We start from the raw sequence: 16035 nt of genomic DNA on the forward strand, positions 1-16035 counted from the left end.
AAATAAAATTATTTATTTATTTAATTGGCTGTGCCAGGTCTTAGTTGCGGCATGCAGGATCTTTGTTGTGCCGTGCGGGATCTTTTAGCTGCGGCATGCAGGCTCCTTTAGTTGTGGCATGCGGGATCTAGTTCCCTGACCAGAGATCGAACCCGGGCCCCCTGCATTGGGAGCATGGAGTCTTTAGCCGCTGGACCACCAGGGAAGCCCCCCCCACCCCCACCCAGGTTACTTCTTAAAGTGTCTTTGTAAAATGCATTTGTTTGTTAGTTCAAAGAGATGGTGTAAAATTGCTTCATTTTTGTTTCCATCATAATTGCACTTCTTACTAACACTTTTAACACTTCCACAAGATTAAAACTGAGAAAAAAAAATTGGTGGTGGGCAGAACTAACAGCTTCAGAAATGCAGATGCTTCTCTTTTCAATATTCTATGAATTAATTTTAAGTAAGGAACTTCAATAATTCATAAATCCCATAGCTTTAACGCCAAACCTGTAGCTCTCTATGCATTTTTCCATGAAGCCACAAATTAGAATCAATATTTCCATTTACCCTCAATCCCATCCATGTTTTCAAAATTCAGATCACATCCTAACAGTCTTCATTGCAGATGTAACTACTAATGACATGTTCACAAATATTTTTTTCTTTTAGCCTGTGTATCTGCATTTTATGCACTTTTTAGATTAATGATTACAAGTTAATATCAACACTACACATGACTGCAAAATGTTTGCACAGTATTCTCAAGACAAAAATCAGTAGAAATGACACAGAAATTCTAAAAATTCACTAAGTTCTGTAGATTACCAGCATTGTTAATCTTAGAATGTGTGTCATAAATAACTTCATAGTTACATTTCACTTAGAGATTTCTTACTTAATAATTTGTCTTTGTTTGATTTATTTCATACCTTTAGGACCTTTAATGAGCTTTATTTCCATTATTTTTTCTGATACTGGTTTCCGTCTTTTTACGTACAAGCGTACAATAGATCCCGCTTCTTTCAATGCTTCAACTGCTTTGCTATGTGTCACATCACGAACATCTACTTCATTTACTCGCAATATACAGTCATTGACCCTGAGGAAAAAAAACATTAAAAATTAAATATTAAAAATTTAATATCAATTTTTCTCTTAGCCAGTTTTCTTGACTAGAGAATTATTTACTAGAATTATTTATAAGAAACTGCATGTTAAATTCCAATGTATCAAAAACTCATATAAATACAAACATTTTCCAAGGGCCAGCAAAGGAAACAGTGCAAATAATAGATTATACAAAAATATTAAATAATAATGACAGCTATAATTTTTTTTTGTTTTTGGCTGCGTCTGGGTCTTCGTTGCTGCACGTGGGCTTTCTCTAGCTGCGGCGAGTGGGGGCTACTCTTTGTTGCAGTGCATGGGCTTCTCATTGCGGTGGCGGTCTCTTGTTGGGGAGCACAGACTCTAGGCACGTGGGCTTCAGTAGTTGCAGCATGTGGGCTCAGTAGTTGCGGCACACGGGCCTTAGAGGGCATGGGCTTCAGCAGTTGCGGTGCGTGGGCTCAGCAGTTGTGGCTCGCGGGCTCTAGAGCACAGCCTCAGTAGTTGTGGTGCATGGGCTTAGTTGCTCTTCAGCATGTGGGATCTTCCCGGACCAGGGAGAGAACCCGTGTCCCCTGCATTGGCAGGCAGATTCCTAACCACTGTGCCACCAGGGAAGTCCCAACAGTTGTAATTTGTATGATTACGTGTAGAAATTAAGATATTTTAGAAAAACAGCAAATATTTATTTAGCACTAACCACATGCTAGGAACTTCTTTTAGTGTTTTAACCCTTACAACAATCTGTAAGGTAGATACATATTTATATTCCCATTTTATAGACAGAAAAACTGAGGTACAAAGTTTAAATAACTTTCCCAAGGCCACTCTGATAATGACTAACAGAGCAGTGATTCAAACATAAAAAATCTGAGGCTCAGACTGAATAACTAGCTTAAGGTCAGAGTGGCAAAATTGAGATTAATTCATTGATTTACCAAAAAATAAACTAATCTCAGTTTCAACTGCATGGTATTCATGTAGAAAACAAATAAGAAAACAAATTAAAAGATGGTCATCTCAAATTGGGCAGGGACGGGGAACAAAACAATTAAAACATTTAAAGTGATCATGATAAGCTTCTATATCTAATTAACTTTCTTTAGAGAAAAGAAATTCTATATCCAAAGACAGTGATACCTTAGAGTTAGTACTATAGGTATGTTCTCCAGTGAAACAAATGGAACATACTAATTTTCACACATGAAGCACAAATAAAAGGCCAATAACAGAATCAGGAAGTAAATATTTACATGAAAGTCAAATTATTGATTTCATATCTAATTTCATTAATATACCACTTATCATATCCAGTGAGAAGTTTAGAAACTGAAAAGCTGTATAAGGCATGAATAGCCTTAAAATAAGATACTGTTTTTAACAGACCATATATAATCCTTAGTCCTAAAACTTTAGGAAACCATCACCATGTATAAAAAGCAACAAATAAGGCAACAGGAAAAGTGCCACAATCTATGGTCTAAGGAAACAACAAAGTATGCTAAAGATATTTTTCTGAAATGGAACATTACATTTAAACAAAAGACCAATGTTACTTACATTTATTCAATTTAGAAAATAGATTAATTTATTTAAAGTTTGCATAATCTTTACTACTCTTTGTGGTCTGGGATACCAACTCAGATATATATGATTCCCTGTACCTTAAATAAGCGTATACACGTTTCCCACCCAGAAAATAACACATTTTGTGAAGGTATTTGAACATACAATGGGAAATCTATGATTTCTATAAATTTGCTCAGAAATATTTAAACAAATTTATTATTCAAAATGCTTAACTTCTAAGATAAAATTGAATTCCTAATTGAAAACAGGGAAAATGCTTAAAGCACAATTATCTCATTCATTCATTTGATATCTGAGCATCTACCTTATGTTAGTTATTATGATAGTGTTCATTTGTATTTATTCATTGTTCAGTTTGCCTCAAGAAAAAGATACAAAGAAGATTTGGTATCACAACAGAAAGTGCAAAACATACCGCAATCTTCCATCTTGCGCAGCTGCTCCCCCTGCAATTATTTTGGTAATGAAAATACTTGAGTCATCTCCAATGTGTGGGTTGTCTGTACCTCCTGCAATGCTGAAACCAAGCCCTGAATTTCCCTGGGGATAGAGGGGAAAAAAATTGACACTGAATAATAATTATCTTTATTGATAGGTTCCCGTCATTATAGGACCTAGAAACTGTACTAACATAGGCAACACACACATAAAGGCATATGTATAGGAAATATGATTTTAAATTAAGAAATATAAGGAAAGCTCTTTTTTCTCTATGAATTCAGAGGTATTACTGCTGAAAAGGTGAGGCTGATGATGTACTGAGTACTTCTGGAGTCTGGTCTACGATTCTTTCTTTAAAATTATGTGCAGTTTGTCCTTGGAGAGGTGTCACTATTAGGTCTCTTTCTTTTAGACTGCATCTTGCTCATGTTTGGTAAGGCAAATTGCTCCCAAGAGAAAAACAATGATGTGATCCTTCTGCTGCTGTTATTTCCGAGTAGGTAATACCAATATATTATTTCAGCCTTTTTAAAAAAGGGGTACTGGGTGGTGCTTTTCTTCTGCTAATTTTGCCATCAGCTTATTTTAAAATGACCAAATTGTATGAGCTAAGTAACACTGACATCATCCTTGATGTGTTTAACCAAGACACCTGACCAGCAAAAGGCATTTTTTAATACTGAAAGTCCAACTGGAGAACTTAACATTGGTGTACTTTCTTGACAGCAGTCAATTTTGCCAAAGTAGCATTACTTCTTGCTTATTTTATTTACGTACTGGATTTTTGAATAATATTTTCTTTGAAGAAAGGGTTCTACTGCTACAAAAAGCAAAACTGATCTAAGCAAAGGTATTAAACGTTTATTTTTGCAAGAACGTTCTAACTTTGGTTTTCAGGCAACTCAAATAAGTGGGTATATCTGGATCTATTACTAAACTGTTTGCATTAAATAGCTTAAAATTTCAATAGACTATGACATGTCCTAAAATTCTATTTTAATAAAAAAAATTTTTCAGTCTAAACTCTTCAAGAGTTACTAGAGTATCAATAATAGTATCAATAGGTTGTATGGGGCTACCAAGTTACTCAGGTATTCGAGTTCTCTTTTTTATTTGCTTTTTAAAAAATTGAGATATAATTACAAATAACTTTGTGTAAGTTTAAAGTGTACAACATGTTGATTTGATACATTTATATAGTACAATATGATTACCACCTTAGCTTTATTTAGCTAACACCTCTATGAGGTCACATAATTGCCATTTATTTTTTGTGGTGAGAACATTTAAGATCTAGTCTCTTAGCAAATCTGAAGATTACAATACAGTATTGTTGATTATATTCACTATCTGTGCATTAGATCTCTGGAACTTATTCATCTTCTAGTTGCAAGTTTGTATACTTTAACAACATCTCCCCAATTCCTGGTACTCAAGCTCTTTAATCAGTGGAAAATACAATGTACAGTTCTGACTAAATAAAGGAATTTAAAAGGTACTGGGAAAAGATGAAAAGATGAATAAGATAAAAAGTTAGGACTATATGTCAAGAAATCTCAATAAAGCTGGGAAAAAACCAACAAAATGCCACATTAAAATGTGTACAATACATTAATACTCTATTTACTTGTAGGACTCAGTCATCCATGTCACTTGAACAGGTGGCCCAAATTTAGGTAAATAGGCAATAAAAATCTATTATCCCTCTGAGGTCTACTTTTACTCAGTTTATTCTGGCTTCAAACATAAACAAATCTAATTATCTAGGATTTTAAATATACAGACATTCAGTTACTTAGAAAATTCACTTATGCAGAGCACTTCATTTCCCAAAAATGCTGGTCAGACAAGGTGGCACTGCTAAAATACAGTATCAATTGAATGCAGATATTCTTAAGGGGAAAATACATCAAGAAAATTTACACATCTGAATTGTATCCTTAAGTTATTTTCTGACTGGGGGAATGCATAAGAAGTTTTCAATAAGGTCTTTTCCATTAAATCTATGGTTATTATCTTGCTGGGAAACAAAACTGATACAATGACCATATTACTAGGATATTAAATACTTATTTAAAATAAATATTTTATTATGTGAAAGATAAATAATAAAATTAAAAACTGAGAAAAATCTGAGAAACTGTCAGTCTAGAGGAGCACAAGGAGACATCATAACTAAATGTAATGTGGTATTCCAGATGGGATCCTGGAAGAGAAAAACATAAAAAGTAAGGAAATCCAAATAAAGTACAGACTTTAGTTAATAATAATGTATCACTATTGATTCATTAGTTGAAAAAAATGTATTCTAGTAATGCAAAGATGTTAATAATAGGTGAAACTGAGTCCAGGGTAAATGGAAACTCTCTGTACTACTTTTCTGTAAATCTAAAACTATGTTAAATAAAAAGTTTATTTTAAAAAAAAGGTTATTAAAGAAAAGCAGCATGTTCCGAAACTGCCATGGCTAATTTTATATGTGGACTCATTAAAGAAACTAATATTATATGGTTCTGAAAGGTGATCTTCCTTGGATCCTATATGAAAGAGCAGTATATTTAAAGAGTTGTTTAAAGCAACAGGTTTATGCATAAAAACTTAAGATAATTAATAGTTTTTACCCTTTCAAGTGTGATTTCTTCATATTCATAATCTGCATCAGTGCCATTAACCTAATGGGGGAAAAAAGAAGTAGCACAGAAATTTAGAGTGTGAAATTCAAAATGGCAAGACATAATTTTTGCATGATTTCTTAATGAAAACCTATTAAATGTGATAGTAATCAAATAATATAGCTTGATTTTAACAGTTTTAGGGAAGATTTTCAAGGAATGGAACAGTAGAAATGTGATTAAAGAGTTGACACTCATGATATTGTGACTTTCAAATACAGAAAGGGTACATTCAGCTTTTAATACTTACTGAACTCTTGACTCTCTTCTCTGCCTTGATCCACACATCTAATCAGCTGCCAATTCTTACTGACTTAAATATTTCATTTTTTCCTGAAAACCATCACCCCTTCATTTTCATTTCTATTACCTTGCTTCAAAAGCCTTTGTTAACTCATCTGGACTACTGCAAGTGTAATGTACCCAGTCTCTTAGATTACTATTCTCCATTGCTCAAATCATTCTAATGTGTTTTACATAGATGGATCTTTATGGAGCCCATGTATAATAACATACTTGCTCCAAAATTCTCAAAAACTCTCATACAAGGCTCTGTATGAACTGACCCCAATCTATCACTCAACTTCATTCTAACATGTTTCTCACCTCTTCATGAGCCTTATATACCATCACACTTGAATGACGTGCTCCTTCCTTTACATATCCTGCAAGTTCCTCCCTCCACATCTGTTACTTTATTGCTTCCTCTGCCAAATTTCAGTTACATATTTCATGTCCAACTTTGATTCACCATTCACACTCTTGCTTACACCATCCAGACCAAGCACTTTCTCTCATTCCTTCTAATTTATTCCATATCTCCTCCTGGAAGAAGTAATTCCCATAGCAAAGGCCACTGGTGAAGGGTGAATAGTCCTTGGAATCAGATTAGCTGGGACTCAAATCATTGCTTTAACATTTCTGGTGATACGAAGCTGGGCAAAATACCCAATCTAATAAGTCAAATAGGGATTGTGATAAACTTCATCTCTAGATGCAGCCCATCTTCCATCCAAAGTGCTCTTTTGCAATATGATTGAACCATCCTACCATCAAGAGATGTTATCTACTTCCCCTTCCCTTGGATCTAGGCAGGTTCTAGATGACCTCTGTTAAAAAGAATGTGGCACAAATGCTTTGTGGTTTTTGAATCTAGGTCACGTGATGCCTTGTAGTGTTTGCCTTTGTCTTAGAATGCACTTTCTTAGAATCCAGAAGCTGTAATGTGAGGAAGTTCAAAGATCCTATGAGGAGACTCAAATGAGGGAGCATCAAGACCCCTGGCCAAAAGCCCCAGCTGCATCTCTAACCAGCAACTAGCACTAACTGCCAGCCATGGTCAATGAGGCTATTTTGGATCTTCCAGTCTTTTCCAGTGCCCCAGCCAAGATCATGTAAAACAGAACTATCCAGTTAACCCAGAAAATCATGAGAAATAATGAATTATTTTTAAAGCCACTAAGTTTCAGGGTGGTTCGTTATACAGCAATAGTATAATGAAACAAAAGAATAATGAAATCTATGTAAGGTACTCTGTTTTCTTCACCAAACTATAAGAAAGCAACCCCTAATTCAGGTCCAATGCAGGAGCTAGGGTTTTTTTTCCTGAGGATTTTTGAAACGCATCTCTACTACTTTTTTGGGTTCTTAATTCTTACGGTTCTAATGGATTCAAACCCAATTGCTACTTTGCTGCATCTTCTTTTTCAACTGAAGATATTTTCTTCTTGTTCTTGAAATTACGTTATACATATGTGTGTATACACACACATATACACATATATATATACAAACATATATACATACACACAATATGTATGTGTGTATATATATATAAATCTATGATTTATATGCTTATAGAGTGCAGGAGGGTTATACATATGCATATCCTGCCAACTTAACTGGAAGTTCTTTTTTATGAATAAATAAAAAATCTGTATCTGCAGCTATACAACTCTTCTTATTCTAAAGGTTATTTGTATCATCTATATTTTTTCGTGCTCAGACTTGCTAAAAGTCTATCAGTCTTTATCAAAGAAGTACTTTTAACATCACTGATTTATTACATTCTATGCTATTACTTTCTGCTTTTATTTTTTATCAATTCTTTACTCTTTCCTTAGGCCCTTTTTAAAGCTTCTTGAGTTGAATGTGCAATTCATTTATGCTTATTACTTTTTCTATTTTTAAAAACACCCATTAAAGTTAATAAATTTTCCTTGGCATATGGCTTTGGCCAAATCCCCAAATTGCTATATTGGGCTCTATTTTTGTTCATTTGTTTATTTCTAATTAGCCTGAAATTTTATTCTGGAAAACATTTCCAAGTCAGTATACTTACACAGTCCTTTTGGTGTTAATATGTAATATAGTATAAATTTTTGTGTTGTGAGCTTATGGACTTCTGCTTTAAGGAATTTGAGATTTTCACCATTAAGCCTTCTCAAAAGGTAGGTACTCCCAGCTCTACGCACCACCAGTCCCTCCCATCAGGAAACCTGCACAAGCCTCTTAGATAGCCTCATCCACCAGAGGACAGACAGCAGAAGCAAGAACTACAATCCTGCAGCCTGTGGAACAAAAACCATATTCACAGAAAGATAGAAAAGATGAAAAGGCAGAGGGCTATGTACCAGATGAAGGAACAAGATAAAACCCCAGAAAAACAACTAAATGAAGTAGAGATAGGCAACCTTCCAGAAAAAGAATTCAGAATAATGATAGTGAAGATGATCCAGGACCTCGGAAAAACAATGGAGGCCAAGATCGAGAAGATGTAAGAAATGTTTAACAAAGACTTAGAAGAATTAAAGAACAAACAAACAGAGATGAACAATACAGTAACTGAAATGAAAACTACACTAGAAGGAATCAATAGCAGAATAACTGAGGCAGAAGAACGGATAAGTGACCTGGAAGACAGAATGGTGGAATTCACTGCTGCAGAACAAAGAAAAAAGAATGAAAAGAAATGAAGACAGCCTAAGAGACCTCTGGGACAACATTAAACGCAACAATATTCACATTATAGGGGTCCCAGAAGGAGAAGAGAGAGAGAAAGGACCAGAGAAAATATTTGAAGAGATTATAGTCGAAAACTTCCCTAACATGGGAAAGGATATAGCCACCCAAGTCCAGGAAGCGCAGCGAGTCCCATACAGGATAAACCCAAGGAGAAACACGCCGAGACATGTAGTAATCAAACTGACAAAAATTAAAGACAAAGAAAAATTACTGAAAGCAGCAAGGGAAAAACGACAAATAACATACAAGGGAACTCCCATAAGGTTAACAGCTGATTTCTCAGCAGAAACTCTACAAACCAGAAGGGAGTGGCATGATGTACTTAAAGTGATGAAAGGGAAGAAACAACAACCAAGATTACTCTACCCGGCAAGGATCTCATTCAGATTCGATGGAGAAATCTAAAGCTTTACAGACAAGCAAAAGCTAAGAGAATTCAGCACCACCAAACCAGCTCTACAACAAATGTTAAAGGAACTTCTCTAAGTGGGAAACACAACAGAAGAAAAGGACCTACAAACCCAAAACAATTAAGAAAATGGTCATAGGGACATACATATCGATAATTACCTTAAACGTGAATGGATTAAATGCTCCAACCAAAAGACACAGGCTTGCTGAATGGATACAAAAACAAGACCCATATATATGCTGTCTACAAGAGACCCACTTCAGACCTAGGGACACATACAGACTGAAAGTGAGGGCATGGAAAAAGATATTCCATGCAAATGGAAATCAAAAGAAAGCTGGAGTAGCAATACTCATATCAGATAAAATAGACTTTAAAATAAAGAATGTTACAAGAGACAAGGAAGGACACTACATAATGATCAAGGGATCAATCCAAGAAGAAGATATAACAATTATAAATATATATGCACCCAACATAGGAGCACCTCAATATATAAGGCAACTGCTAACAGCTGTAAAAGAGGAAATCGACAGTAACACAATAATAGTGGGGGGCTTTAACACCTCACTTACACCAATGGACAGATCATCCAAACAGAAAATTAATAAGGAAACAGAAGCTTTAAATAACACAATAGACCAGATAGATTTAATTGATATTTATAGGACATTCCATCCAAAAACAGCAGATTACACTTTCTCCTCAAGTGCGCATGGAACATTCTCCAGGATAGATCACATCTTGGGTCACAAATCAAGCCTCAGTAAATTTAAGAAAATTGAAATCATATCAAGCATCTTTTCTGACCACAATGCTATGAGATTAGAAATGAATTACAGGGGAAAAAACATAAAAAACACAAACACATGGAGGCTAAACACTACGTTACTGAATAACCAAGAGATCACTGAAGAAATCAAAGAGGAAATCAAAAAATACCTAGAGAAAAATGACAATGAAAACACGATGATCCAAAACCTATGGGATGCAGCAAAAGCAGTTCCAAGAGGGAAGTTTATAGTTATACAAGCCTACTTCAAGAAACAAGAAAAATCTCAAATAAATAATCTAACCTTACACCTAAAGGAACTAGACAAAGAAGAACAAACAAAACCCAAAGTTAGCAGAAGGAAAGAAATCATAAAGATCAGAGCGGAAATAAATGAAATAGAAACAAAGAAGACAATAGCAAAGATCAATAAAACTAAAAGCTGGTTCTTTGAGAAGATAAACTAAATTGATAAACCATTAGCCAGACTCATCAAGAAAAAGAGGGAGAGGACTCAAATCAATAAAATTAGAAATGAAAAAGGAGAAGTTACCAAGACACCACAGAAATACAAAGCATCCTAAGAGACTACTACAAGCAACTCTACGCCAACAAAATGGACAACCTGGAAGAAATGGACAAATTCTTAGAAAGGTATAACCTTCCTAGACTGAACTAGGAAGAAATAGAAACTATGAACAGACCAATCACAAGTAATGAAATTGAAACTGTGATTAAAAATCTTCCAACAAACAAAAGTCCAAGACCAGATGGCTTCACAGGTGAATTCTATCATCCATTTAGAGAAGAGCTAATACCCATCCTTTTCAAACTCTTCCAAAAAATTGCAGAGGAAGGAACACTCCCAAACTCATTCTATGAGGCCACCACCACCCTGATACCAAAACCAGACAAAGATACTACAAAAAAGGAAAATTACAGACCAATATCACTGATGAATATAGATGCAAAAATCCTCAACAAAATACTAGCAAACAGAATCCAACAACACATTAAGAGGATCATACACTATGATCAGGTGGGATTTATCCCAGGGATGCAAGGATTCTTCAGTATACGCAAATCGATCGATCTGATACACCATATTAACAAACTGAAGAAGAAAAACCATATGATCATCTCAAGAGCTGCAGAGAAAGCTTTTGACAAAATTCAACACCCATTTATGATGAAAACTCTCCAGAAAGTGGGCATAGAGGGAACATAACTCAACATAATAAAGACCATATATGACAAAACCACAGCAAACATCATTCTCAACGGTGAAAAACTGAAAGCATTTTCTCTAAGATCAGAAACAAGACAAGGATGTCCACACTCACCGTTATTATTCAACATAGTTTTGGAAGTCCTAGCCACGGCAATCAGAAAAGACAAAGAAATAAAAGGAATACAAATTGGAAAAGAAGAAGTAAAACTGTCACTGTCTGCAGATGACATGATACTATACATAGAGAATCCTAAAGATGCGACCAGAAAACTACTAGAGCTAATCAATGAATTTGGTAAAGTTGCAGGATACAAAATTAATGCACAGAAATCTCTTGCATTCCTATACACTAATGATGAAAAATCTGAAAGAGAAATTAAGGAAACACTCCCATTTACCACTGCAACAAAAAGAATAAAATACCTAGGAATAAACCTTCCTAGGGAGACAAAAGACCTGTATGCAGAAAACTATCAGACACTGAAGAAAGAAATTAAAGATGATACCAACAGATGGAGAGATATACCATGTTCTTGGATTGGAAGAATCAATATTGTGAAAATGACTATACTACCCAAAGCAATCTACAGATTCAATGCAATCCCTATCAAATTACCAATGGCATTTTTTATGGAACTAGCACAAAAAAATCTTAAAATTTGTATGGAGACACAAAAGACCCCGAATAGCCAAAGCAGTCTTGAGGGAAAAAAACAGAGCTGGAGGAATCAGACTCCCTGACTTCAGACTATACTACAAAGCTACAGTAATCAAGACAATATGGTAGTGGCACAGAAACAGAAACATAGATCAATGGAACAAGATAGAAAGCCCAGAGGTAAACCCACGCACCTATGGTCAACTCATCTATGACAAATGAGGCAAGGATATACAATGGAGAAAAGACAGTCTCTTCAATAAGTGGTGCTGGGAAAACTGGACAGCTACATGTAAGAGGATGAAATTAGAACACTCCCTAACACCATGCACAAAAATAAACTCAAAATGGATTAGAGACCTAAATGTAAGACCGGACACTACAAAAATCTTAGAGGAAAACATAGGAAGAACACTCTCTGACATAAATCACAGCAAGATGTTTTTTGATCCACCTCCTAGAGTAATAGAAATAAAAACGAAAATAAACAAATGGGACCTAATGAAACTTAAAAGCTTTTGCACAGCAAAGGAAACCATAAACAAGATGAAAAGACAACCCTCAGAATGGGAGAAAATATTTGCAAATGAATCAACGGACAAAGGATTAATCTCCAAAATATATAAACAGCTCATGCAGCTCAATATGAAAAAAACAAACAACCCAATCCAAAAATGGGCAGAAGACCTAAATAGACATTTCTCCAAAGAAGACATACAGATGGCCAAGAAGCACATGAAAAGCTGCTCAACATCACTAATTATTAGAGAAATGCAAATCAAAACTACAATGAGGTATTACCTCACACCAGTTAGAATGGGCTTCATCAGAAAATCTACAAACAACAGATGCTGGAGAGGGTGTGGAGAAAAGGGAACCCTCTTGCACTGCTGGTGGGAATGTAAACTGATACAGCCACTATGGAGAACAGCATGGAGGTTCCTTAAAACACTAAAAATAGAATTACCATATGATCTAGCAATCCCACTACTGGGCATACACCCAGAGAAAACCACAATTCAAAAAGACACATGCACCCCAATGTGCACTGCAGCACTCTTTACAATAGCCAGGTCATGGAAGCAACCTAGATGCCCAGCGACAGACGAATGGATAAGGAAGATGTGGCACATATATACAATGGAATATTACTCAGCCATAAAAAGGAACAAAATTGGGTCATTTGTTGAGACGTGGATGGATCTAGAAAATGTCATACAGAGTGAAGTAAGTCAGAAAGAGAAAAACAAATATCATATATTAATGCACATATGTGGAACTCAGAAAAATGGTACAGATGAACCGGTTTTCAGGGCAGAAACTGAGACACAGATGTAGAGAACAAACGTGTGGACACCAAGGGGGGAAAGCTGCAGCGGGGGGGTGGGGGTGGTGGTGTGATGATTTGGGAGATTGGGATTGACATGTATACACTGATGTGTATACAAATTGATGACTGATAAGAACCTGCTGTATTTAAAAAAAAAAAAAAAAAAAAAGGTAGGTACTTAGTAAACGTCCTTGATGCTTCACTTAATGCCAAGTCATGATGTATTGATATCTGGTGAGGATTCCAGGTAGCATAGAGTGATTTTAGAAAGGTAAAATGTGAGACGGCCATATGAACCCCAGATGACTTTATTCCTGTACCCTTAATAACTTGAAACTGTCTGATAATTTCATGTATAGAGACAATTCAATAACATCATTAAACACATTCAAACTGGGCTTCTAAATGCCAAGTATACATTATCAAAACCACAAATTACTCTACAAGTACCACTTCATTAACAGTAAAAGTACAAAAAAATAATGTTGGTGTAATATTTTCAAAAGCTATATGGTTTCCAGCAAAACTACAAAATGCTTGATTTGCTTAGTCTTCTTTTTATAATAGCTTTACAAAATGTGGCTTCCAACAGGAAAGAAATGCTTGGCTAATGGGTTTATCACTCTCAGTTAACAGGATAAGGTGAGAGGTAAGCTGGGTATAAAATGAGAGAAGAGAGATCAATCTTTAGACAACGTAATATTTTACTGACAAAATATTTGGTTTTTTTCCCCCCTTAAAAACAGAATAGATTTAGAATACTTCTTGAGAACTGTCATTGCTAGTACTTCCTAGGTTTTGAATTTAGTCCTATTAACAAAATGGGATTGTGTATCGGGGCGGGGGTGAAAGCTGGAGAAGAAACTAGAAGTGGATTGGAGCCTGATTGTGAAAGGTCTTGAATGCTTTCCTGATGAATGAGAAATATTCTTGAAAGTTTTGGAGCATCAAGTAGGTTTAATAGATTTTCCAGAAAAAGATTTGTGGCAGTATGGAACAGAAATGGAGAGAAATAGGAGAAAAGTAAATTGGTAAAGAAGTTACGGCAATAATTTGGGTAAAAGGAAGAAATTCCAAAGACACTTAAGAATTGGTGGTAAATTTCTAAATATTAAAAAAAATCTTAATATTAACGGGGAAAAAGTCCCATAAAGTCATAACTAAGAACAACTACTCTATAATAAACCTGACCAGGAAAAAAAATCAGATTATATAACATATAGCAAAGATGAGTTGTATTCCACTGATCTAATATGGTTTGGGACCAGAACTATGTTGCTTTAATTAAATAGTGTTTTATTATCTGCAGGGAAATCCCCCCAAATTACTTTTATTTAAAATTTTATTTGGTTATTTTTGAGTTTTTAACTTTGCTACATCAACACTGTCCAAAAGAAGTTTCTGTGATGATGGAAGTGTAAAATAATCTGCCTTTTCCAATAGAGGAGTTTCTTACCCACACATGGTTACTGAGTGCTTGAAATGTGACTACTGAAACAGAGAAACTATATTTTAAATATTATTGAATTTTGATCAATATAAATTAAATACCAACACATGGCCAGTGGCTTACTATTTTGGAAGATGCAGCTCTAGATGAATCATTAAGTCTAACTCCATCTCTCCAAAACACATGTACATATTCTCTTTTTTCTCTCCTCCTCCTTTTAAGTATTAATACCAATTAATACTTAAAACTGAGTATAATACATCATACTTAATGGTAAAAGACTGAAAGCTTTCTCCCAAGGATCAGGAACAAAACAAAAATGTTTGCTCTGCAACTTCTATAAAACATTTTAAGGGAGGTTCTAGCCACGGCAGTTAGGCAAGAAAAATAAATAAAAGGCATCTTTATTGGAAAGGAAGAAGTAAAACTATCTTTTTAGATGACATGATCTTATATAGAAAATCCAAAGGAATCTACATGAAAAAAACCATTAGAGCTAATAAATGAGTTCGGTAACATTGCAGGTAGAGGATCAATACCCCCAAATCCATTATATACCCGTATGTTAGCAATGAAAAATCCATAAATGAAATTAAGAAAACAATTTCATTTATAATAGCATTAAAAGAATAAAAATACACAGGAATAAATTTAACAAAAGAAGAGTAAGACATGTACACTGAAAATTATAAAACATTGGTAACAAAATTAAAGATGTAAGTGAATGGAAAGACAGTCTGTGTTCATGGACTGAGAGACATAATGTTGATAAAATAACAATAATCCCCAGATACTGTATGCCAATGTTTACCACAGCATTATTCACAACAGGCAAAAGGTGGAAACAACCCAAGGGTCCATCAAGAGAAGGATGAATAAACAAAACGTGGTGTGTGTGTGTGTATGTGTGTGTGTGTGTATATATATATATATATATATATATAAAATGAAAAATAATTCAGCCATAAAAAGGAATGACATTCTGACACATGCTACAACATAGATGAACCTTGAAAACATTATGCTAAGTGAAAGAAGACAGATACAAAAGGCCACATATTGTATGATTCTATTTATATGAACAGTCCAGAAAAGACAAAGCCACAGTGACAGAAAATAGATTACTGGTTGCCAGGGGCTGAGGTAAGGGCAGAATGGGGAGTGATTGCTAACCGGTACAGGGTTTCCTTACAAGGTGATGAAAATGTTCTGGAATTTGAAAGTGGTGGTGACGGCACAACATTGTGAATAGACTAAAACCACTGAATCGTATACTTTAAAAGGGTAGATTTTGTGTTACGTGTCTCAAGATAAAATTTTTTAAGGTGAAAAAGTTGAAAAAGGTGAGGTATGACATAAA

General features: G+C 34.9%; 1 protein-coding gene across 8 annotated transcripts in view; it reads right to left on the bottom strand.

Moving 5' to 3' along the window:
• The window catches only part of DLG1 (discs large MAGUK scaffold protein 1), a 286764-nt gene that overhangs the window by 116016 nt on the left and 154713 nt on the right, over nucleotides 1-16035 (bottom strand). For all 8 annotated transcript variants that reach the window (XM_061194326.1, XM_061194325.1, XM_061194324.1 and 5 more), the window contains 3 exons: nucleotides 5748-5798; nucleotides 3101-3225; nucleotides 918-1087 (listed from right to left, as the gene is read on the bottom strand). In XM_061194326.1, coding sequence (XP_061050309.1) covers nucleotides 918-1087; nucleotides 3101-3225; nucleotides 5748-5798 — 346 coding nt within the window. The remainder of the gene's footprint in view (nucleotides 1-917; nucleotides 1088-3100; nucleotides 3226-5747; nucleotides 5799-16035) is intronic.

This window comes from Eubalaena glacialis, chromosome 6, assembly GCF_028564815.1.
Source record: "Eubalaena glacialis isolate mEubGla1 chromosome 6, mEubGla1.1.hap2.+ XY, whole genome shotgun sequence".
Taxonomy (NCBI): Eukaryota; Metazoa; Chordata; class Mammalia; order Artiodactyla; family Balaenidae; genus Eubalaena; species Eubalaena glacialis.